The sequence below is a fragment of the Sebastes umbrosus genome, chromosome 5 (genome assembly GCF_015220745.1).
Source record: "Sebastes umbrosus isolate fSebUmb1 chromosome 5, fSebUmb1.pri, whole genome shotgun sequence".
NCBI classification, from domain to species: domain Eukaryota; kingdom Metazoa; phylum Chordata; class Actinopteri; order Perciformes; family Sebastidae; genus Sebastes; species Sebastes umbrosus.
In genome coordinates this window covers 21645348-21670803 of record NC_051273.1, presented here as the reverse complement: position 1 = coordinate 21670803, position 25456 = coordinate 21645348, and the positions used below count along the sequence as shown (strand labels likewise).

General features: G+C 38.9%; 1 protein-coding gene and 1 long non-coding RNA gene across 3 annotated transcripts in view; one reads left to right on the top strand and one right to left on the bottom strand.

Moving 5' to 3' along the window:
- Positions 1-25456, top strand: part of ell (elongation factor RNA polymerase II) — a 53138-nt gene that overhangs the window by 4849 nt on the left and 22833 nt on the right. The window contains exons 1-2 of one of the 2 annotated variants that reach the window (XM_037769646.1): positions 11181-11314; positions 16854-16898. In XM_037769646.1, the coding sequence (XP_037625574.1) occupies positions 11309-11314; positions 16854-16898 (51 nt within the window). In that variant the 5' untranslated portion in view covers positions 11181-11308. Of the gene's footprint in view, positions 1-11180; positions 11315-16853; positions 16899-25456 lie in introns of those variants that run through there. The other variant, XM_037769645.1, reaches the window with a different exon arrangement.
- Positions 10877-11675, bottom strand: LOC119488211. Its single transcript, XR_005206895.1, has 2 exons — positions 11469-11675; positions 10877-11349 (listed from the first exon to the last, which is right to left on the bottom strand). It is a non-coding gene; the product is annotated as an uncharacterized LOC119488211 (long non-coding RNA).

The window sequence follows — 25456 nt, the reverse complement described above, 5'->3', positions numbered from 1 at the left end:
CGCTACCCACTAAAGCTGTGTTGCTCACTGTATGCTTACTTGCCGTTTCACCTGTTCCCTGTCATTTGAGTTAAAACCCTTACTCACACTTTGACCAGATCTTTTGAGTAAACAAATGTTTGCATTATATTGCTGTGTGGGTGCTTGGTTCGTGGTGAAGGTTCAGTTCAGAGCAGTATTTTTTTGAGAAGTTGCACCTTAGCTGCCACGAGTGTTCGCATCACATTTGGCTGTTTGTGAGGGTTTGTGGTAATCAGTGTGGGAGATGGGATCTCAAATTTGATGCTTTTGATTGGGTCTATTTTAGTAAGCTTTATGCATTGAAACAGACATGTTATTGACGTATGACAATACAGTGTAGTTTCTCTTTTATCAGACACAAATGAGGACCACACAGGCACATACGCGCTGTTAGCGTGACTGTTGACAGTTTTTGTTTCAGCCCACTCACCGTATTTTCACACGATCACAGATGATGAGCATACATCAAACCGCCCATCTGACACACTGTAATCATGCACAGGTGTGCTGCATGTGTGTATGTTACATTAAATACAAACAGGAGACTCCTCAGTCACACGGACTGAGTGCTGCATATTTAACAGTGACGTATTGAAATTCAAAGACAATTAAAGCCCAACAATACGACCACAGAGCAGTGCAAATATATTAAGCCCCTCAAATAACACAGACCACATGTGCACAAAGTCAGATTAGGAAAAAATATCTTCTTATTAAGGCTGTCAATCGATTCAAATATTAATTGCATATTTTTAATCTGTTCAAAATGTACCTTAAAGGGAGATTGTCAACATTGGAGTGGACAGATATGCTTGCTTTATGCAAATGTATGTATAAATGTGTTATTTTAAATCAATTAACAACACAAAACAATGACAATTATTGTCCAGAAACCCTCACAGGTACTGCATTTAGCATAAAAAATATGCTCAAATCATAACATGGCAAACTCAAGCCCAACAGGCAACAACAGCTGTCAGTGTGTCAGTGTGCTGACTTGACAATGACTTTCCTAAAACTGCATGTGATTATCATAAAGTGGGCATGTCTGTAAAGGGGAGACTCGTGGGTACCCATATAACCCATTTACATTCACATATCTTGAGGTCAAAGGTCAAGGGACCTCTTTGAAAATGGCCATGCTAGTTTATCCTCGCCAGAATTTAGCATAAGTTTGGAGCGTTATTTAGCCTCCTTCGCGACAAGCTAGCATGACATGGTTGGTACCAATGAATTCCTCAGGTTTTGTAGTTTCATATGATACCAGGATCTTCACTCTAGCTTTAAAACTGCTTCAACCTAAAAATCACAAGATGCGTTAGAGAAATTAGTGGCATTAAAACAAATTTGCATTAACTTTGACAGCCCTACTTCTTATGTTTGCACTGAAAAATGTGGTCAGATGGTTATCAGGTTTGTTACATGATGGATTAACATGTTTAATGTTTTTCTCGGTTTTAAAATTAGGTCAGGAAATATATACCCTAACCAAATAAAAAGAAACAAACGGGCTCGGTGGGAGAAATTCAAGCTATATGCATTAATGTTCTGTTACTTACCAACTTAGATCTGGCGAGAGTCAGCTGGTTGCTAACCACTGTAGGGGTTGAAATGTAATTTAATAAAATTAAGGGCTAGTATCACACACGACACCACCCTAAACTTGAGCTTATATTGATTTCAGTACGTCTTTAAGGGGAGCTGAGCCCATCTGGCTTCCTCATAATTCAAACACTGGCTAGCGCCCAACAGCAGCGGTAAACTGGGAAGTCGGTAAAGGAAGAGGAAGAGAGGTCCAGAATGACACACGCCTTTCAATGTAAAAGTTGTGGTGTGGTCAAGGATGTAATTAGATAAAGCGTGTAATGTTTATGACCCCAATTTTGCTACTGTTTGACTGGAAAATGTGTAAACTCTGGCAGGTATCTGCTTTTATAAGGAAGCTAAAATCCAGGCCAGTATAGAGAGACAAAATCCCTTCCCAAGGGACCTTATTTCGGAAAATATATGTACGGTAGTCAACGGTGAGAGACAAATATTTTTTTTATCCCTTTTGAATTGCGTCATGAATCCCACATGATGTTTGTCAATTTGAAAGATAATATTGCAAGTTAAGAAAGTCACAGTTTATCGTAGTATCATTTAGTTTTGTGTGAAACCGCTCAGTGAACTACATCTCTCGTCTCGCACAATGTACGTCACCAACATTAGCTAGCTAGCTAAACTAGGTAAGACCACGCTCAAATGAAACGTTATCTTACCTGATGTGTTTCATCCAGCGGCTCCTGGTCTTTTTATCAGCTGGGAAGCAAAAGAATTAGGGAGACACGATGCTTGTGTGAGTATATCCCAGTACAAAACACAGAAGTACCCTAGCTTCAGCGAGAGAGACGTCACTTACACAACTCTTGACTTGCAAAATTATGTTTTAAATTGACAAACATTATATGTTTGATTCTATATAGGACGGAACCTGCCAAAATTAAAAATAAATTAATAAATAAATAAATCACTCGATAAATAAATAAATATATCATTAAATGTAGCAAAGATAATATTAAAAAGAAATGTAGCCATTCATTAATTGATAGAATGTGGGATTAATTGATTTTTCTGTTTAAATTTGCTTCTTTATTGATTTATCTTTGTATTAATTCCCTTATATATTTACTCTTCTGTTTATTTTTCCCTTTTATTTGTTCATGTATTTATTTTTATTAATTTAAAAAAAAAATTGCATTATTTATGCATTTATTTATTCCTTTTTTTATTTTGGCAGGTTCCATCCTCCATATGATTCATGGTGCAATTCAAACGGTATCAAAGAATTATTTGTCTCTCTCCGTTGACTACCGTTCATGTTTTTCCAAAATAAGGTCCCATGGTGGTCCACTGGAAGGGGCGGGACTTCGCATCTCTATATAGTAAAATTGCATTGATAAATCATACACCTTTGTTGGTAACAAACAAGTATATAACCCTCAACTGTGTCATTGTGAAGTCACATTCCTCTACATAGTAGAACAAGACGCTAAGCAAATGCTAAATCTTGGCCCATGCAAATCTAATTCGGTTAAGGTTTCCAATAGTCACTGTTACTGTACTAAGAATCTTGTGAGTATATCTTATTGCATTTCTGTAAGTACATTGTGCAACAGCAGTCATGAAGAAGCAGCAGTTCAGTGTATTGAGTGCTTCCTGCATGAGACGTGACTGTCAGCTGGTTCCTCCATTGGAGCGTCTGAGGACAGAGTGAACTAGAGCTCCTGCTGCGGGACTGGCAGCCCAGAGACTCACTTTGTACTGGCTGTGACATCAGCAAGGAAATGAGTAAGGCTACTTGAGCGTCATCCAGCTGAATGTTACAGATAAAAGTTTATAATTATGTCTGGGGATGTATCGGAAAAACGCTGTGTTTTAACAGTTTGATTCAGTAGTACTCAGAGTTTTCATTTCCTTTTATTGTATTTCAAAATGATCAGCCCACAGAAATAAAAGCTTAAGCATTTAACTAAAATATTAAGCGCAAATATAAAATGAACATTCACAGGCAGTCCAGGAAAGCTTGCATATGATGTGATAAATCTTGTGTGCTGGCACTGCGGTGAGAGATGATTAGTCCCATTTGAATGTTAAAACCTTTTGTTGGCCAAAGTGACATCTTTCATCTTGTGATGTGGTGATGGATCTGTGATTATAAACTGGGAGTATGAATTTTACGTTCTTAAGGAGGTGCATCACAAAAGTGGCACCCATCTTGTGGTTGGCAATTTAATCTGTGTTGCATTTAAATTTTAAAACCTGTAATGAATATAATTATACAGTTTATGATGCAGCCTTTCATCCAGCGCTTTTAACAATCAGCTGTCAAATTAAAACCTGATTGTTTGGTCACAGACAAGATACCTGCTGTGATAGGTATACCAGGTAAACAATGCTACAATAAACAAGCCCTATCTTCGAAAAATTGCATTCCCATACAACAAAACTGCATTGTGAGTTACGTTTCGAAGGAAGCGTATTTTGTCACGGTTTACGTTTGTGTTGGACGTGTCACAAATATGTTTGCAATAGGCCTGTCAAAGTTAATGTCGTAATAACACGATAAATTTGTTTTAACGCCACTAATCTCTTTAACGCATTAACGCAATCAATCTTTCGGAAGTTAGTGGGCTCATTTTTAAAGCTAGAGTGAAGACACTGCTATCATATGAAACTATAAAACCTAAGGAATCCATTCGTACTGACCATGGCATACTAGCTTGTCGCAAAGGAGGCTAAATAATGCTGCAAACTTAAGCTACATTTTGGCAAGGAAAAACTGGCATGGACATTTTCAAAGGGGTCCCTTGACCTCTGACCTCAAGATATGTGAATGTAAATGGGTTCTATGGGTACCCACGAGTCTCCCCTTTACAGACATGCCCACTTTATGATAATCACATGCAGTTTGGGGCAAGTCATAGTCAAGTCAGCACAATGACACACTGACAGCTGTTGTTACCTGTTCGCCATGTTATGATTTGAGCATATTTTGTATGCTAAATGCAGTACCTGTGAGGGTTTCTGGACAATATTTGTCATTGTTTTGTGTTGTTAATTGATTTCCGATTATAAATATATACATACATTTCCATAAAGCAAGCATATAGCCCACTCCCATGTTGATAAGAGTATTAAATACTTGACAAATCAGCCGTTAAGGTACAATTTGAACAGATAAAAAACGTGCGGTTAATTTGTGATTTATCGCGATTAACTATGGACAACCATGCGATTAATCGGGATTAAATATTTGTATCTATTGACAGCCCTAGTATTTTGTTACGGATTACGTTTGTTTTTGAAAAATGCGTTTGTAATGATAGTCTGTATGGGGAGCAGGTAGGGGTGGTGGATGGGTCAAACAAACACAGGACTTCCACCCATGAGGCCGCTGTTTGTGTCCCATGTGAAACTTACATCCGTAGCTTAATAACGTAATAAACATAGTAATTTTAAGCTAAACCAGAATGTTTTCTTACAAAACCTAAAAAGTAGTTTTGTTGTGTTTTTGTTTTGTTTCAATTTACAACTTCAACCACATATTTAAAACTGTGAAATCCGAGAGAAAATGTTTCCCTCGAAACATAATTGAGAATGCAGTTTAGTTGTATGGGAACGTAATTTTGAAGGAGACATGGTTGAAATAAACATGTCACACCTGTCAAATTATGGCAGGACAACACCAAAGTGGAGAATGGTTGATTTGCTAAAAATTGTTCTCCGGAAACTCATTTGTGTTTACGTGAATGAGATGTGAAATAGTTTGTTTGGCTTTGAACGGAGTCTCTACGTGGGGGATATCCTCAATATAAGCTTTTCACCTTGTCACCACAGAAAGGGGGCCTGTTTATATTCTTATAAGTGGATCTTCTGATTTCTCAGCTTGCACTTTGGTTTCTTCACCATGTAATACCTTTTTGATTACAGGAATTTGTCTGTTTTCATGGATGAAACAATGTCACCCTCTCCATAATAACAGATTATGTAAAAGTCAGATGCAAGAGGTTTTTTTGTGCAGATAAAGATCAATCCTCAGTTAAGTACTTGTGTTGACGGGCTATAGGCTTCACTATGGAGGTCAGTTTACACCAAGTCAGTTTTGTTCTTGCGCTTGGCTGCAATCTACCTCCTGTCTGGACCCCTATGGGAATGGTATGGGAAGTAATGGAGACTGGGTGGGGATTTTGTTGCTTGGCACTGGTCAGCCTGTGCCAGTGCTATGGTTATTTAAGGAATGCTGACTTCCCAGTTTCAGCAGATCACGGGACGCTGCAAGAGGTGACCATTACCACTAAGGCCAAATATGACTCTAAATGTCATGGTGTTCGTCTGACCTGTGGCAGGGTCGCCACAAGTGACCATGTCAACCTGGTGTCCCTGCACACAGAGCAGAATCCCTGACCTGCTATGTCAGTGCAAAGAAGTGCTTGGCAATATATCAATACTATATGGATATCGTGATAGGAGACTAGATATCGTCTTTGATTTGGATATCGTAAATGTCATTTTCTCGACTTACCAGACTGTTCTAGTTGTTCTATTATTTCCCTATACCCACTTTGTCATTACATCCACATTGCTGATGATTATTTATCAAAAATATCATTGTGTAAATATCAGGGCTGTCAATCGATTAAAATATTTAATCATGATTAATCACACATTTATCTGTTCAAAATGAACCTTAAAGGGAGATTTGTCAAGTATTTAATACTCTTATCAACATGGGACTGGACAAATATGCTTGCTTTATGCAAATGTATGTATATATGTATTATTGGAAATTAATTAACAACACAAAACAATGACAAATATTGTCCAGAAACCCTCACAGGTACTGCATTTAGCATAAAAATATGCTCAAATAATAACATGGCAAACTCAAGCCCAACAGGCAACAACAGCCAGTGTGTCAGTGTGCTGACTTGACTATGACTTGCCCCACACTGCATGTGATTATCATAAAGTGGGCATTTCTGTAAAGAGGAGACTCGTGGGTACCCATTGTACCCATTTTCATTCACATATCTTGAGGTCAGAGGTCAAGGAACCCCTTAGAAAATGGCCATACCTTACAAGTATAAAATTGACTGGAGCCAGAGGAACAAGTTATTTATGCACATATTATTGTATGCATGCATATGGCCTTCATCACTCTGAGGATGTTATATCACTCAGAAGGGAAGTAACAATAATGAATAAATGCCCAGACTTAATTTCTAAAAGGTCGCTTGAACCTTGAAGGAATCTCTGCTAAGTCGACACAGGCTTCTCTGTATTTGAAAAGGCTTGATTATGAAAGGAGATTCCTCATTTATCAATCTCTCTTTGTGTGTTTATCTTTGTTACTGTTGTCAGACACTTCCTTTTTACGTGGTAATCGCTTTAAGGAAACTAAATTTCCCCAGACTATAAGACCAGACAACAAACTATATGCCTATAAATGGCAGATATACAGTATATAGGCATCTGTAGAACTTTGCATATATACTGTATATCTGTAATTTATAGGCATATAAACAGTATATAGGCATCTGTAAAACTTTGCATAATTTAGTAGGAAAGCTTGATAGAAGCATGGCAAGCTGCAAAAAAGGCAAAGTCCCGCAGCACTAAAATATTCAGGTAGCAGCACTGAGGTAATGAGCCAGAGACACCATTGACTCGCTGTGGGAGCCTAATTACCCGTCTTCACCTGAAGCCAGTGCTAACACCAGTAGAAATGGTCTTCTCTGCTTGGCTTTTATGCAGCTCTTTGCCATGAAAATCGATGTACTTGATGCAATTTTTTTTTTTATAAAAGCATAGAAGCAAGGTATTTTTTAATCAACACTGGTCTACTGAGAAGATTATTCTGAGTAGATTTTCATTTTGCAATACCAGGAAATGAGTCTCCAAAAAAAATGTTTTCACGGTCATTAAAATGTGAAGCAGACTTTTCAATGTAGTCTTCGTCTATTACACATAACGTCATTGATTTATACCAAAACATTCATGTCTTGCCATCACTGGGAGAGCTACAGAAGACATAAAAAGGCACTTTTTGTAACGCATTACAGTATATTCCATCAAAGCTTCAATCATGTTAATGGCTGTTTAAGATTTATCTTAGGTCCAGTAAAGCTAAGTTCACACTACACTACACAGTTTGCTGTCTTATAATTGTGAGTATTTAAGTCATTGTGTGTTTCAACACTACATGACAGACCAGCAACAAGAGTTCACACACTACAAGATCTTTAACCAGTGAGTTTAAGTCAAGTTTAAGATTTTGAGAAGTTTATAACAACTTTAAGATTTGTGAAATAATCTTGAAGCTTGAGGCCTTTTGATTGCTCTCTTTTCAAGTCTGCTATGAATGTCTGTCGAGTCATCACTTTCACATCACTCTTTGTCAAGGAACCAGATTACTTGAAGAAGACAGCTGTTCAAAGAACTTTTAGTAAGATCTAAATGTTTTTTTTGAGTAGGGGGCGGGGAGGTGAGGAAGTGATGCTCACTGCAGTTTTCTGCTGAATGTCTCTTTTGTAATGAGGCTGGTCTACATTGATCCCACATTGATGCAGTACACTCAACTTTTATTCTTTTTTGTGTGTTGGAGTTTGTGGTAAAGAGAAGTTCAGTAGTGACACATCCAAGTGAAAGTATAATGCTATGTTCCCTCTAAACTGAGCTCTCCAGGGTGGATCAATCTGAAAACAATGGTCTCATGTTGCAGTTTGTACAAAGCTGTTACAGAACAGTGACGTGTGCCTTCGAAGGTGTCGTGTAGCACAAATGTGAACAAGCAAAACTTTTCCTTTTAAATTATGGATGGAAAACTTTTTTGACAGTCAAATTAAAATAAAGTTCAGATAGTGTAGTGCGTGTGTGTGTATAGTAAGTGTGTCAAACTCTACCTGTACTGATCTTATCCCTACAACAAAGAAATGGTGCACACTGTAAGAAATTTGCGCTCCCATTTCAATCTCTACTACATGGTACGGCTCTGCTCGACTCGACTCACTTTTGGTACCAGGTCCTTTCCTCTAGCCGTGTTTCCACTGATAGTACCCCTCAGTGTAGGCGGTATCAACGCGACACTCGCTGAATCATTTCAACAACAACCAAACAGGGAAATGTCTGCACTTTGTCAATTGTATGGTGTAGTCTACATAGTGTGTCTGGCGTAGTGTACAGCGTAGTTTTTGGAGCTGCCATTTTTTTTTTTTAATCTGGGTGGAGTGAATTAAAAATTGTGGTCGCTATTGACGGCAGTTTTTTAAGAATCGCTGGTTTGTGCAGGATGTCCCATGTTGGCTAGTGACGATTCTCTCTGACAATCGGTGGTCTGCAGTGTTTTAACTCCACCTTCTAGTATCGGCCCCGTTTGCTTGGAACCTGGAAATATAAAAATAACTGTTCTAATGTGTAACGAACTGAACTGTTGGAAATGTGCCGTAAAAGTTCCAGCAGTGAAGAGCCAGTTACAGTAAATACACAAATAAGTAGGTCCGATTAAGCCTATGTGCTAGTGTGTTGCTTCACTGACACTCTTCTGTCAAAGATATTTAAAGGAGTAGACTACCAAGTTTTACACACAGAACGTACTCGGTATTGAGAGTGGGGACACCCAGTACCATTTTAGCCTTGCAGAGTGCATGGCACAAAGTGCTCTTTCCACCTCTGAAATCCTAGACAGGTGGAACATCAGATCAGTGTGACAGTGATGCAACTAAACACCTGACAATTTGGGTGCCGCAGCCATACCCATAGGGATTTAGACATGGCTATTCCTGTGTGCATCTACTACAAAACAAAGAAATCCTTTGGTTGTGCAACCTGAGAGACAGAGTAAAGCGTTACACTTGTGCGTGTGTGGATATAATTAGTGTTAACCTGGTCTATATAAGTCTGTATTAAGATGCTGGTAATTTTCCATGAATTACGTCCAGTTTCTTGTATAAACAAACTTCTATTTTGTATATTTTGCATTTTAAAACACGTATACCCTTGTTGTCTTGCAATGTGTAGAGCCTTGGGCTAGGTTTCACTTAGGTTTCAAGGAGATTATGGTGTAGCTGGCAAACGCTATACCCAATAAAACTTGATAGACATAAGCCAGTTTTGATAGTAAATTATCAACATCTGTTGGCCAAGGAGGTTTACTAGCTCAATCCAGTCTTTACTTGCATATTCTCAGTTCTCAGAAGAATATATTGGAAAACTTTTTGGCAAAACAATCTGAGCATGTCAAGGACTTCTTGTCAAAGAAATAGATTAAACTTCATCTGCTGAGGAAGATTGTGTAACGCAATCAAAAGAACTGCTAATAAATGGACATTGTGTTGAGATTGTTTTGCCAGTAACTGTTTCCGAGGTCAAGAGTGAACTTTGAATCTAAAGTTTAGAAACCTGATTTGAAACCTTTTTCTACATAAAGTAGCCGTGGTGTCTCAGACCCTGACTACATTACTGGTGAAATGTTAGATATTATTTGAGGTGGTTATTTCATGGATGTATAAAGAGAACTGGATACAGCGTTGGAGGCGGGCTCCCGTTCATTCCTATGAGAGTAGCTCAGTGGCGCGTGAAGCCAAAATGGCTCGACTGCCGAGTAATAAAGAACTCGGATCTTCCGGTGATCTTCCACATCTAAAGGGCGCATAGAGCAAGCAAGATTTTTGATAAATAATCATCATTAATCAGGGCTCTAGACTAACTTTTCCACTGGTAGCACTGGTGCTACCAACTTTCTCAGTTGGTCGCACAAGCACATGATTTGTTCGCACCCTTTTTTTTTGGGTTACAGCATGGTATTAATGAATGACCTTGCATGCTAATAAATAGTTGTCTTAATTTACATACCCCAGTGAAACATTGACAATGCCTCGAAACTTGATATTTGCAAAATATTTTAACCAACAAGTTTAGAGTTACCTGCAACGGACGGACCACATTGCCTACAATAAACACACAGCATAGTGTTCCCCTCGTACCGTAACCACGGGTACTGTGTTAGCCATTGTGGCTGAAAGTGGTACTTCTTTTTCTTCACCTGTCTGTCAGCCAGTCTCTCCGTGCCTGTTGCACATTCATCATCGGTGGTGTCTGAGTCGGCACCTCTGTTAGACTCTCCCTCACCACCAGCTTCCTCCTCTCTCCTCATTTGTTTTTTTTAAATAATCAGCGATAGACCCCTTCATTTTGGGGAACAGCAAAACTTTGGCGCCCTGCAGTGTGTGATGTGCGTGAGCAGGGTCTGAAATTAACTTTTTTCACTGCCTGCCACTGTGGCAGGTAAGTATTTTTTTTGTCTGCCACTCAGAAATTTTATCTGCCACTTTTGAAATCTATGCGCTAAATGAAGGAATAACATTTTAGATCTGATGTAATTCAATGTTCGATATTATATATATGGTAAATTACAGTGTTCAAATGACACCGTAGCTTCCGGGGAGCCCTGTTTCTGGGGGATGTGAGGGTACGGTAGCCTACACAGTACTGTACTTTGTTATTGACATCTGTAGTGGTTATTTGCATAAAAACAATTATTAATTGTGATTATTTAAATATAACATTTATAATAAGGTCATAGTTCCCTTTCTATTATCTATTTTATATTGCTGTGAAGAAAAAATGCATTTGGTCGAAAAACACAATTTTGCATAGGGCCTCCAAAAAGCTAGGACCGGCCCTGCTAGCTGCGCTCTGAAGTTGGAGGAGCTGCTGGAGATGCTGCTGTCATGAGGAGAGACGCAGCATGTTGGTACGGACTAAATTCATTCATTGCAGCCTTATTACCTATAGAGGACGAAGAGAGGAGTAAGTCAGTAAATAAGTGGTTAACATCAGTAACATGAGTTGAGCTGTTGCAGAGTTTTGACTCCTCGTTAACGTAACATTATCATCAGCTCACTCACTGTAAATACAAACGTCGGCTACCGGCTCCTTAGCGAGCGTTAACTGGTAACGTTACCGTTAACATCCAACAGTCTAACGTTAGTTAACTGGTAACGTTAATATTAGAAAGTTTAACTTATTGACTTGGTCCCCGCTGCAGCTGTCCTCACATCACAGGCCGGCGGTATATGTTGTGTGTGTGAATGTGTACATGCGGGACGGATCGGCCGAATACACTGTGTATGCGTGTTTACGTTGTCATGGAGGTTTAATAATAACGGTGCGCTACACAAAACGTGCAGTCATTTTCATCATCGAAGGTTTCCACAGAACAGAGGAGAGTGCAGGAGAGGAGAGAGAGGCTGCGCCAGTGAGGAACAAAAAGCACTGCTTTCATCTGCAATATCCAACGCTCTTACCGAGTTACCGAAATAGTAATGATCATGCACTCGCACAATGCGACTAGGTAAAAATTTTACTCGCACACCCCCAAAAAAAGGACGCATATGCAATCATTTTGGTCGCAGTCTAGAGCCCTGTTAATGTGCACATAATGACTAAGTGTAAAAGACAAATAATAGGACAGCTACAACAGTCTGGTAAGTTCGTAAAATTCACTTTATTGTAATGTAGCCTTTAAAACTAGGAAAAAGACAACACTTATGCCATATCTCAATATTCTGATATCCATCATCTAAGACAATATCTAGTTTCATATCACGATTAGAGATGCACCAATCCAACTTTTCCAGTCCCGATAGCGATACCTGGGCTTTGGGTATCGGATGAACTGATTACCGCTCCGATACCAGTGTTTAATTAATAAGCTGTATGCCTCACTGTGTGCCTCACTGTGTGCAAGTGACTGGTATATTTTTTTTTGTGTAAGACAACATCAGGCTTGACTTAAACAATGCTTTACTAACAAATACATAAATAGATATAAATGTATTGAATTGTTATTTATTATTAAAATAATAAATCGTGCACTAGCAACTTGGTAAAAAATCTTCAAAATTAACAAGAATTACAATTCAAGTTTAAACATTTTTAATGCAACAACAAATTGGTCAAAACATAAACAGGAATTAAAATTCCAGTATACGATTTACAGTATATTGAATTGAATAGATCAGCCCCATTGTCATGATACCCGTTCCAGCTATTTGAGTCAGTATCAGCCCGATATCGGATCCAGTATCTGTGCATCACTCATCACGATATCGATATAATATTAATATATTGCCCAGCCCTAATACTAATACGTTTTAGATTCTGTGTTACAGCATTTTAAAGTTTAAATGTGGAAATCCAGACGCACACAAAATAGTTGAGGTTCATGTTGCCGTCAGTTTTATCGACATTTGTGTTGTTAATACTGCAAAGAAATAGACTTGAACAACATTGTCATCAGTTCAGTTTTATCACGGGCTGCTTGGCTGCCAGTCCATGCTACAGTATGTCCAGCTGATCCCCATTCGGTTGCCGGTTGGCAGCGTGTGGGAACATCCACAGCCTTGTCATCGATGCGTGGCCAGGACCTGTACTCTGTCCCTAAGGTTAGCTCTGTGGAACATTCTGGGCTCAGGTCCCAGAGAATAGTGACATGTCAGCAGCCCATTCAAATGAACAGGCTGAGGGTAGCACTATGTTAGCAGTGCTGGGACGGGGGAGGGGGAGGGCAGATGGTGGGAGGGCTAAAACTGGTGCTGTGTTGAACATTGCAGGGGGTAGACCAGGGAGCGTGGCTCCATGAAAGGTCTGATGGTCCTGGATAGGCTCAGTGTTCAGAGCTCAGGACTAAGTGAAACTATATTATACTGTTGGTAAGATAAATCAGACTGTGGCTTTCTTCTTTTGTTTAACTTTATTTGTTTAGGCCAAGAAGGGTCATGGAAGGTTGCTAATCCAGAGCTCAGTGTGTCTTCACTCCTGATATCATGCACAACGTGGCAGTCAGTAATGTCTTTGTATAACAAGACTAACAGTCTACTGTATGACCACACTAGCTGCTCTGTGAGTCTATACTTAGGCACAGTGGTACTTTTAGCTAAATGCTGCCGCTAGCATGGCAACATGCTCACAATGACCATGCTAACATGTAGGTATAAAGTCTACCATGTTAGTTTAGAGTGTCGGCATGCTAACATTTACTAATTGGCACTAAACACAAAGAACAGCTGAGGCTGACGGGAATGTTGTTAGTTTTGCAGGTTATTAGTCAAAAAGTGTTAAGTGTTGATCTGATGATGGTGCAAGAAATAAAGTCAAAGGATCACCAAAGTAGGGCTGTAACTAATGATTATTTTCATTGTTGATTATTTTCTTGATTAATCGATTAGTTGTTTGGTCTATAAAATGGGAAAAATGTTCATTCAGCGTTTCCCAAAGCCAAAGATGACGTCCTCAAATGTCTTGTTTTGTCCACAGCTCAAAGATTTGTTTACTGTCATAGAGGATTAAAGTCATAGAGGATTAACATATCCACATTTAAGAAGCTGGAATCAGAAAATTTTAACTTTATTTCTTAAAAAACTACTCAAACCGATAAATCGATTATCAAAATAGTTGGCGATTAATGTAATAGTTGTCAACTAATCGATTAATCGGTGCAGCTCTACACCAAAGTGATTACAATTTATCTTGAGGAGAACATGAATGTCTGTACCAAATGTTATGGCAATCCATCCAATAGTTGTTGAGACATTTAACAAAACCTCATGGTGGCACTAGAGGAATAGCCAGGGGATCACCAAAGTTGGTAGGCTTCATCCTCTGGGGATCATGAACGTTTGTGTAAAATGTCATCATAGCAATCCATCCAATAGTCCAATGATCTTGACCAGAACAGTGTTGTGTCGTATTACTGTATTAGTAGTAGTAGTAATAGCACTGACAGTAGAGTCAAGATTCAATTCAGTATTCAAGTTTTTCTACATCTTATGCACAACAATTACAGAGAAGCAGTCATTGGCAATGTAAATATTGGATCTCAGGCTCCCTTCAACAATGTTCATTAAATATGTATGAAAAAAGAGAGAATCACGTAGTATTAGTGACTGTACCAATTGAAACTTTTCACTACTCGCAGGAGTAAGTGAAGGGGAGTGGATGGTGATCGGTGAGTGATTGTGGTTGGAGAGACGGGTGGCTAAGTATGTGTGTGTGGAAACAAAAGAGGAATAAACATGCTACAACTTATTCTGATTGTGTAAATACTTTATCAGAATTCAGCATTTCCAGCTAAGCTGTTCAGCAATAAATGTGAGTAAATGTTGCAACAGACTTTGTGATGGTTCGGGAAGAATTTGCATAGCCTCTCTTAGGGCTGCCCCCTCTTAGTCAACTAATTGGTTGTTTTGGTCTTAATCAACTAAGATTTCTTTAGTCGATTAGTCGTTTTTTTATGCTTTTTTCATGCTGAATGACTTATTTCCAAGAAACTTATGAGCACATCTCTGGTAAACACAAGATTTAAAGTGATGCTTTTATGGGATTCTATGTGGAGAATCTCAGTTTTACAGATCTGTTGATTAAATCAACTAATCAATTAGTCGACAAAATCATGTGAGTGTTAGTCGACTAAGAATTTCTTTGGTCGAGGACAGCCCTATAGCCTCTTTACATCTCTGACATGCACAAAACAACTTTGCTCAAACGCAGAACAGCGGTACTTAAAAGGTGTGGTGCATCTGCGTAACATCAAGATTCAAAAGTATGTATATGTATTTAAATGTATATACAGCTCATACTTTAATGTGGACCACACGGCTTATGTAAGTGAAGCAGCACAGAGGACAGAAGCTCACCAGTCTTTGTATGTACACTATGCTCCATTGCTCCATATCTCTGGGTCAGGATCAAGCAGCAATACAAAGCATCTTATGTCTTTAAGAGACTTGACCTCCATTGAACTTTTAGCTCTCTCACTTGATCACATTTGATCCACTGAAGCAGCACCAAGGAAGAAAGGTCAGAGTAACTTCCTCTTTGTGATGTTCATGTTTACTTCATACAGCCCTCTTCTACTTCACAATTTGTCTCCTTGTTGATGGCATTTCCTAATATGGATGTTTCTGAAAACACATTATATTCAGTGCTTTGAGTTTGACATCCTAAAAACAGCTTCTGGTGACACAAACTGGTGACACTCTCGAAAATACAGTTTAGATTTGGCTTTGCAAAGACAGATTGTTTTGACTCTCTGTGTGTGTAAAGAGTTTGGTGCTCACTGTTGCTGCTTTGTGTTACAGTCAAACTGCTTATAGTGAGTAAGAATACAAATTACTTTGTATTCATGTATTAAATATACAAATGTGAATTAGATGGTAATCTGCATGAGAAATGAAAACACAAATTTGGTTATAATAATCGTCTGCTTATAGTGATCAATTTGACCCGGACAGACATGATCACTATAAGCTGTTTCCACTGTAGTATTAGCATCATTAGCATGGCAGCAACTTTAACTTTGTTATAGCATAGGGTAACCCAACAGATAGTGGATCTGATACTGAAACAGCTGAATACAACTGAGTCTGGAAACCCTGTTCAGCCCTTCCTCTTTTCCCACATCTGTCTTAACTTGCAGGAGGTTATTATTCTGCCGATTGTCATTTATTATATTACATAGGCCATCTTACCTTGCAAATTCACTGTCCACGGTATAAAGTTTTTTTTAATCTACAACTTTTAGTCACACTGGATGGACTGGATGAAGTGTTTTTGTACATTAAAAATGGGCCATTTAATCGGTAGAGCGATGGCAATATTCAAAGTCTACTGGGGTAAACCTTACCAAATACTACTACTACTACTACTACTACTACTGCTACTACTGCTACTACTATAACAAAAATAATTGAAGCACTTCTCATAGATGTAAGAAATTTGTAACCGTTATAAATAATGCATTCTTGAATGGGAAGTAACCACTGAATCAGAGCGTGCCTTGGATTTTGATAAATTAGGGTAGCAAATTGTTCCGGTATACACGGTACTAAAATTATGTAAATTGAGCTAATACAAACTTGAAATTGTAATGTCATAACTTTGAATAGAAAATAATATTAAAATTGTGGTTCCTCTGTGGTTAACACCTCCTTTATGTAAATCTTCCTCAGTCAGCTTGTGTCAAACTGGTTTTATGTTGGATATTTTTAGCTCATGACCATTTATGAATTGATATTGCAGCACTTGGAGAGTGCTTAATGTAATGCTTTCAGCAATTAATTGTACTTCTGTTGTCTTTTTTTATTGTATTAAATGCTCATAATTAAACACAGTATGTAAGCAGTTCATCATGACAACATATAAGATCTTGTCTGGAAATTTGACTGAATTAAAGTTTTTAATGTGTTTTCCATGAAAATGTATTTAACAATGCTGTTATTTGTCTTTTATAGGTCCTGTCATCACGACCGTTGATCAGGTTTAATGGAAACCAAGGGGTAAGATCATCTCTCTATACCTCACTGTCTCCTCCAATCCAATGTATACAATTTAGTTTTTGTTAATAGAGATAATGAAAATGGAAAGTGATATTTTATTACAGTTGGCCAGATGAATCACTACGGTTAGCTGCTAACAAGTATTTCAAAATTCAAGTGTCGGAGCCAGAAATGAATTTACATTCATCATGACCTGCAACACAGATATTCAAATTAAATTGAATTGAAATTGTGAAACAATTCCAGAGCTTAACTTCTCTTGGAAATTTTCCGACCCCTTGCAACCCTGCTGTAGTGATTTGAGGGACTGATGCTTTACAAATTATCTCTTGGAAATTGGTTTGGATCAAAGGCTGCTCTCTGTTGCTGATAAATTGTTGGTGGCCCATTGTCTACAGTCAACCATTTTACTATCACTAATATTAACAGCACTAGTAATAAAGCAGCTTGAGACGAAGCAGATTGAGGGCTGTTTTTAGCTGCTAATTTTCACCGCTGCAGCAAAGCTAGAGTTACCTCTGCCTGCCTTGCCTCTTTGCTGCAATAAGGGCAAGTCAATAAATACGCAAGGTAGGCTAAGTGAAGGAACAAAACGAGTAGCAATGAAATAAATTGTGGATGGCTTTTATGTCCTAGAATGCAAGAAACTGTGCCTTCTTTTGGCAGCTCGTACCTGGTTGTTTTATGATAATGACAAAACTCACACTAGGGTGCCAGTACTCTCTATATGAGCAATTAACTTTCCCCGTGCAGACACTAAACTTTCTCACGCTCACAAGCTTTCTCTGAAACAAGCAACTGTTTCCTGCATTGGCAGAAGGCAGGGTTTGCATGTGTGAGCCTGCCCTGTCTGACAAGCATCGGCAGTCTATGTGCGCTTCTGTGCTGGCAACTTTCAGTTCAGTTTGACATCCAAAGGGCTGGTTCATTTAGCGGTTTGACTTGTAGGGATGTCATGATACCAGAAATTAAGTAGTCGACACCAACACCAGTGAAATTCCACAATTCTCGATACCCAATTCTCTACCATGGTAAAATAGCAAAAACAAAATAATAAATCCCATATATTTCAACACACACTCCTTTTTATTACTGTTTTCATACTGTTTTTTGTGGTTTTCTTATTAATCCCTAATGATCCGCCTCAAATTTCTTACCAAAAATTTAATTTTGCAAAATTACATTTGAACACATCACGATAAATAATTTACCTTCGCCCAATACTCCTTTTTACTGAGTAGAGCTTGAACACATCATAATGTAACTTGGTGCAACCTAATGTTAGCTGTTAGCTCCGTTATTTATCCAAACAGGACTGTGTTGCCCACCGGTTGCTAACAGCTAATATTAACTAGCACTCCTCCTGCTGATTTCAACATGGATTTTTTGTTCACAATGTAGTATTATCAGGGACATTTTCTATCGGACGATGGGACGATGTTGGTCTGGAGCCCTGATCCACCGGTGCCTGCAGTACTGTTGAAAAATTTGTACTGTCACGTTTTCTGAATTTTGGCATCGACTTGGTACCGCAGTATCGGCACTCGTAACATCCCTTTTGCCTTGTGTCCAAAGATTTTATTGGCTATCCATCATGCTTATGGGCAGGGTCTGAAATGAACTTTCTTCACTTGCCACTCAGAAATTTTATCTGCCACTTTTGAAATCTCTGCGCTAAATGAAGGAATAACATTTCGATCTGAAGTCAGTCAATGTTTGATATATTTTCATAATAAACATTATATACATGGTAAATTACAGTGTTGGAATTACACTGTAGCTTCTGGGGGAGCCCTGTTTTTGGGGGGAGCGAGGGTAGTGTACACAGTACTGTATTGTACTTTGTTATTGTCATCTAGAGTGGTTATTTGCATAAAAACACAATTCAAATGATATTGAATATTTAAATATTTACTTTGATTAAAAAAAATCTTGGTAAGTTGTTATGAAGTTAAACAGGTCATAATTATCTCTCCATTATCTATTTTATATTGATGTGAAACATCTCCTTCAAATAACTGGATTTATTCAAGTTTCTCACCAAAAACTTAATTTTACGAGATTACATTTGAACGCATCATGATAATAATAAAAATAAAAATAGGGCGCGTCCTTCAGGTTTAGTAGCACCATGCTTTTGAGCCCTTTTTTTTCCTCTCCGCCTTGTCTTTGGTCCAAAACAAACTGAAACACGATACAGCGTGCGTATGCGTCATTGTGTCGGAAAGCATCAGTAAGAGGAATCGATGGTCACGGAGACATGAGATGCCAAGAAAGCGGACAGCTACAGTTCTCTAATCCCACCTCTAGTGTTTTCCCTGCCTGCCAAAGTGGCGGATGTCCTGATGATTTCACCCACCACTGCCAACAATTTACCCACATTTGGCGGGTGGCGGGTGCTAATTTCAGACCCTGCTTATGGGCATCACTGTGAACATGGTCACAATGCCTCCAATATCAGAAATTCTAGCATCTCTATCCTATTATATGTCTTAACATCTATCTTAATCCTCCCTTCCTACAGATTCACTTTCAACCTTATATCCTACTCTGCACTCCCTGCCCTTGTTTTGCGGCAAGGGTTTGAAACTAGGTTATCATAGGTCATCAGATTTGATATAAAAAATTGTTCGCACCATATTGAGAAAAGCAGGCTGAATGTGTGTCATTGGTGTAGACCTGTGATTAATCATGCATCAATCATTGCCTGCTACACTAGTCAGCATATAAACTTCTGCAAATTTCTCCATTTGCTGAGGAGGATCATTGTGTTGTTTACCCTAAGTGCTTACGTGTTGAGCTTTAGAGTTGCCACATCCCCAGATCTCACTGATATCGGGAAAATGTTATTACTCACCAGTAACATGATGGCCAAGACTGTGAAGAGAAAGAAGTTGTACAAAAACATTTTTGTTTTTGTAAGAATGGCTTAATATTGATGATATGGCTTATTTTTTCCAAATAATGTCACAGTAAGAACATGCACCTTAGCCCATTATATTGACTCCCCCTCATTCAACATTGAATACAGTGTGCAAAGTCCCAGCTGGGAATGCAGGAGGCGATAACTAGAACAGTGGCTTGTTTACATTGTGACCTACAGGTACATAAGCAATTTACTCTTAAAGTTGACACTCTCATATCTAAAGCACAAACTAGCAAAAACTGCTTACAGGCAGCTGCACTCGCATTATACAGTAGCTCAACACCTCATTCTGTCCACGCTGTAGTGTAATACACACACAGCTTGTTGTTAAAATGTATTTTTAAAGCTAGATGTGTTGCTTCGGGGGAACCACTGAATGCTTTCCAAATTCTCATCGATAGACCTCAGGCAACAGCAGCAGCAGCAAATTTGTCCAACATTCATTGTTTGGTTCATGTTGTCTTGAAGAATTTGGCTGTAAGCTATTATATGATCGTTGGTGTAGCTGATTTCTACATTTACAATAGAAAATCATTATTTAAGCATTCCTCCAGGAGTCTTGATACATTTGGTGCTGCCATCCTGCTGTCAATATTTTTGTGTAAAATTGGAAACGGTGCAGTGCAGAACCCTGAGCCAGACTCCTCCATCTTTCATACGTTTTCGATTAATGATGTTTTATCACCAAGTAAAATCACTTTTTCTAAGTATCAATTTCTATAATAATAAAAAGAAGTATCTACTTCTTTTTATCAGGCATTTAATTGTGTTGAGAGCACATGTATATTTATACCACGGATGTCAGGAGAACCAATACTTCGGTACCAAGTCGATGCCAAAATTCTGAAAATGTGACGGTACTCGTTTTTACTCAAGTACACATCGGGGCTCGCGACTAATGTCGTCCAATCGTCCTGGAGATGATAGAAAATTTCCCCGATAATACTACATTGTGAACAACAAATCCATGTTGAAATAGACAGGAGAGCTAGTTATTGTTAGCTGTTAGCAGCCGGTAAGCAGCACAATCATGCTTGGCTAAATAACACAGCTAACAACTAACGTTAACGGAGGTTGTGTTGAGTTACATTATGATGCGTCTATCCAGTCTAGCTCCATTCAGCAAAAATTAGTATTGACAAAGGTAAATTATAACGTTATCATGATGTGTTTATATGTAAAATTTAGTTTTTGGCGAGAAACTTTATACGGGTCATCAGGAATAAATAATAAATTCACAAAAAACAGTATGAAAACGGTAATAAAGGAGTGTATGCTGAAGAATATGTGATTTATTTATTTTTTACCGTGGTATCACATTGGTTATCGAGAATCGTAGAATTTCACTGGTATTGGTATCGACTAGCCTTCTGTGCGGAGTTCGCATGTTTTCCCCGTGTTAGCGTGGGTTTTCCCCGGGTTCTCCGGTTTCCTCTCATAGTTCAAAGACATGCAGGTTAGGTTAATTGTTGACTCTAAATTGCCCGTAGGTGTGAATGGTTGTCTATCACTATGTGTCAGCCCTGTGATAGTCTGGCGACCTGTCCAGGGTGTACCCCGCCTTCGCCCAATATCAGCTAGGAGTGGCTCCAGCCCCCCCCACGACCCAGCATGGGATAAGCGGTTACAGATAATGGATGGATGGATGGATGAATGAATGGTATTGTCTCCTAAATTTCTGGTATTGTGATATCCCCTAATGTATACATGCAATACAGGCATAGCGTCGTGTGAAGTCATGTTTGTTAATTGCACAAATCAGATGGTAGACCTGATGTTCATTATCTGATGTTTTTAGGCTGAAAAAGTGAAGTAAGGCCTGTATTTAACTTGCTGCAGCAGGTTCACCGTGGTGGAGGAAAATCTGTTACTGTTGAGATCAGAATGCTAGTCAGAAGTGTGAAAGTGGCTAAATTGCAGAGCAGATGGCCTGGCTGTCACGACGAGCTCCCATATTCATTCACTCATATTCATTCATCTGGTACAGCTCTCTCTCTCTCTCTCTCTCTCTGTGCTCTGACAAAGTGCGCACACACATAACAAGTTTCTTTCATCCTGTAGAAAGGAACAAATTTAAAGACTAAAAACAGACGAAAGACGCAAAGTGTTTTTCCAGACAGGTTTGGTTCCAATTTTAAGTGGCCAAAGACGATTTATACGTGGGCTGCATAAAACATGTACTGTATGATACTAGAGAAAATTCTCAACATGGTCGATGATGCCTGTATTCAGTGTCTGGTGTTGTTTCTCCTGCACATTTCAGTCTGGCTGTTGAAGTGTCTTTAAGCTTTCTGTCATTATGTGCGGTTTGCATATTTCTGAGTGTGGGCCTGCCATCGTTGAATGGATGTGGCTGAATAGCCATTATAGATTTTGCGATGTATCCAGCAACGTTGACATTAGTCGACCCTTATTCATGGCTGTTTGGCTATTTTAGCATGTTTAATTGGTGGCAGAGGCTGTCGGAGAGAAAGAGAGTTCTCTGAACGGCTTTTCGGCCCAGCAAATCTCTTTTTCCTTTTTGTGTTCCACAAGACCACAGACTGATAACGTCAGCTCAACGCAAAGCAATTTTTTTGATCATATATATTTTCTTAATCATATTCTGACCTTATGATGATATGTTAACAGATATACCGTGACGTAAAATAATAGGCTAGTTTGTTTTTCTTCCACAATCAGTTTGGGATTACAAATACAGCCTGCTGACTAGGGCTACATCCACACTAATATGCTTTGGTTTTAAAACGATCTCCGTCCAGACGAGCGTTTTAGGGCCGTTTCAGAATGAATCTCCGTCCATACTACCACGCCTGAAAACGCATATCACATGACCATTCACGTACACTGTGCATGCACATGCCGGTGTACGGGAAGCAGCGCTGGACACGGGAATTGATGCAAAGCACTCAAATAATAGCTTGCCTCCTGCACATGTAGGCAGTAGTAGCATTATAAAATGCTGAATTAAACTGCACAACAGCTGCAAGCAGATACAACAAGGTCAGCAACGCTTGTAAATCGTTATCCATGTTGAAATTAACCTTTGGTGGTCGAGGCTGAATCAGGGAAGGACACGTCGTGACTGATTAGACCCAATCAAGAAGCGAACGTGGATGTCTGCGTCATTGTTTTCAAAAGGTCTCCTTGTCTGTCCGTCTAGACTAAAACACAACCCCGGAGTTTTAAAACTAAAACGGGGTCAGCGCCCTTTTCAAACGTCTCCGTTTTAGGGGCTCGAATCTGCTAGTGTGGACGCTAAGCATAAACGTGGCAAATTTCTATGCATTTTCAAATTAAAATGTACTAGTGTGGATGTAACCTAGTTCTCTCATGCAGGAGCAGATCTTACATACATGTCAAGGGTCAGCTGGTCGTTGTGGTCTTTAAAATGTTCTGCTTTTAACAGAAAAGAATTAGGCGACGTGAGGCTACTTGAAGCAAAGCACTTGAACAGTCAGCACTTGTCATCATCTTTGATGTCGTCTTTGTGTGTCAGGCCTCTATCTCCGTCTGATTTGTTGTCTCAGTCTGTCCCCTGTTCTTGGATGAGACGGAAGTGCGTGGGGGTCGGCTCTCTCCAACAACCCCAACATTAAAAGAGGCATTGTTTGCTAGATGCCATACTGAATGAGAAAATGAGGCTAGCTGCAGGCAGAGCAAGGAGGGGGTGGTTTGAACACCTGTTTAAAATCCACTTCCACCCTTAGAAAAAGCTTTATAAAGGGGATTATTACTCGTAGAGATGGTGCGTCTCGTTGTCAGTCTCCGCCGTTCATCCAGTGTTTGAAGTAATCTCTCCATGCTCTTTAAAGTGTGCTCTCCTGCTTTTTTTTCCCCCATTGCTCTGTTTTGTCTAGATTTTGTGGCAACAGCAAGCTAAAGCTCTCGAAGCTTTGATAAACACACTAAGGAATGCTGTTGCATGCTAGGTTTTTAATTAGCAAGTTAAACTGATTCTAACCTAGGGGATTTTAGTTTTCACTAGAGATGGGATGATATAGGATTTTATTGCGGATCGGGATAAAAAAACACTCCCACAGTTGATCGTGGTGAATTTCCATTATCGGGATAATTGTAAATATCCTCACGAGTGACTTGAAAAATCTGTCTAGCTCGCTGTCATGGTAGAGAAGTGAAAAATAGTGCCTGATTTTAAAAAAACAAAATAAAAAAAAAACAGGAATTATCATGTCAGAAATAACAGACTCACACAATGTTGCTATTTATTTATCCTTTATTTATGCACTTATGATTAACTTATTTAAGATTGCTTGATGGTTTTTTTTCACTAAAATATGTGTCCTATCTGTTATGCAATAAAATGATTAATTTCTTAACTAAATATAATAATAATATAATACAATAAGTGATTTCAGTATGTTTTAGTGCCATTTTTAAGAGGTTTAAACATGTTTTGATGATTATCAGGATAATATTGTGAATTGCAATAATTTTGGCCAGGATAATCGTGACGTGAAAATTTCATAGTGCCCCATGGCTAGTTTTCACTAAGAGGAGAAAGCAGTTAGGTTTATAATGTTAGCTTAAAGTTACAGTGCCCACAGCTAGATTATCCCTGTTGTTGGTTCAGTTCAATCCCCTTGAGATGCACCATCTCGTTTTCAAGGAGCTCCTCAGACACAAAAACATGGATATAAAATTTCAAGCATCAAAACTGAACACATACATGTCACGCATTACATCAGAATATACCTTTATATAACTTTGCAATTAAACAGATTTACAATAGCAGCCAGTCTCAAAGTGCACAAAGAGGCTGTTGTGTCATCTAGATGCACCGTAAAGACAAACTAGAGAAAAGCCTCACTCACTAATGTCAAACAAAGGAGTGTCAGCTTTCGCTTGATGACATGTTTTCTTTAGAAACTTTACTCTGTCAGGGATGAGTAAGTTCATGTGTGCACATCGTGGTTTCAATAGTCACAAGTTCATTACATCGGAGCCTGAGCCATTTGGTGTGGAGGAGCCTCTTTCATCCTCTACAACGTGAGTCAACTGAGTCACTCCCCTGTGCCTCAGTTCCTCTTAATCATCTCTGGATTCACGCACTCAACCTCTCTCCTCTGTGTTACTGCAAGAACATGGATATATGAGCTGTACATTTAGCTGTTTTTCAACACTACAGCTTAGCATACATTTCATGTATTCAAACTGGCACATCACGTTTTCCTATAATATGGTTTTCACAGTTGGGACTGGTTGGCATAGCCTCTAACACCCTCGTACAACAAATTGCAAGATGTTTCATGGAGTAAGCTATTTTAAAAAATCTGCGTGTTGTGTGTGCGTGTTGTGTGTGTGCGTGCGTGTGTGTGCGTGTGACAGGAGTTGCTTCTGTTTGCTCTAATTCACATTTTTAAAGCTGAGATATGAGTGAGTATGTGGGTAACGGTGTCATGACTGGACAATCCAGGGCTATTTTCCTCTTGCTAGCAGTGGCTGGTTGAAGTCTGTAGCTTCAAACATAATGTAGTACTTGGTGAAGAATGCTGTTTTGTGTAGTAGCGCTTGTTAGCCAAGAGAGACGGGGTTAGAGCAACAATGAAAATATAGAACAGAACATGCAGAACGTATAATGTATATACGTATCTTGTTACCCTCAGGTAGG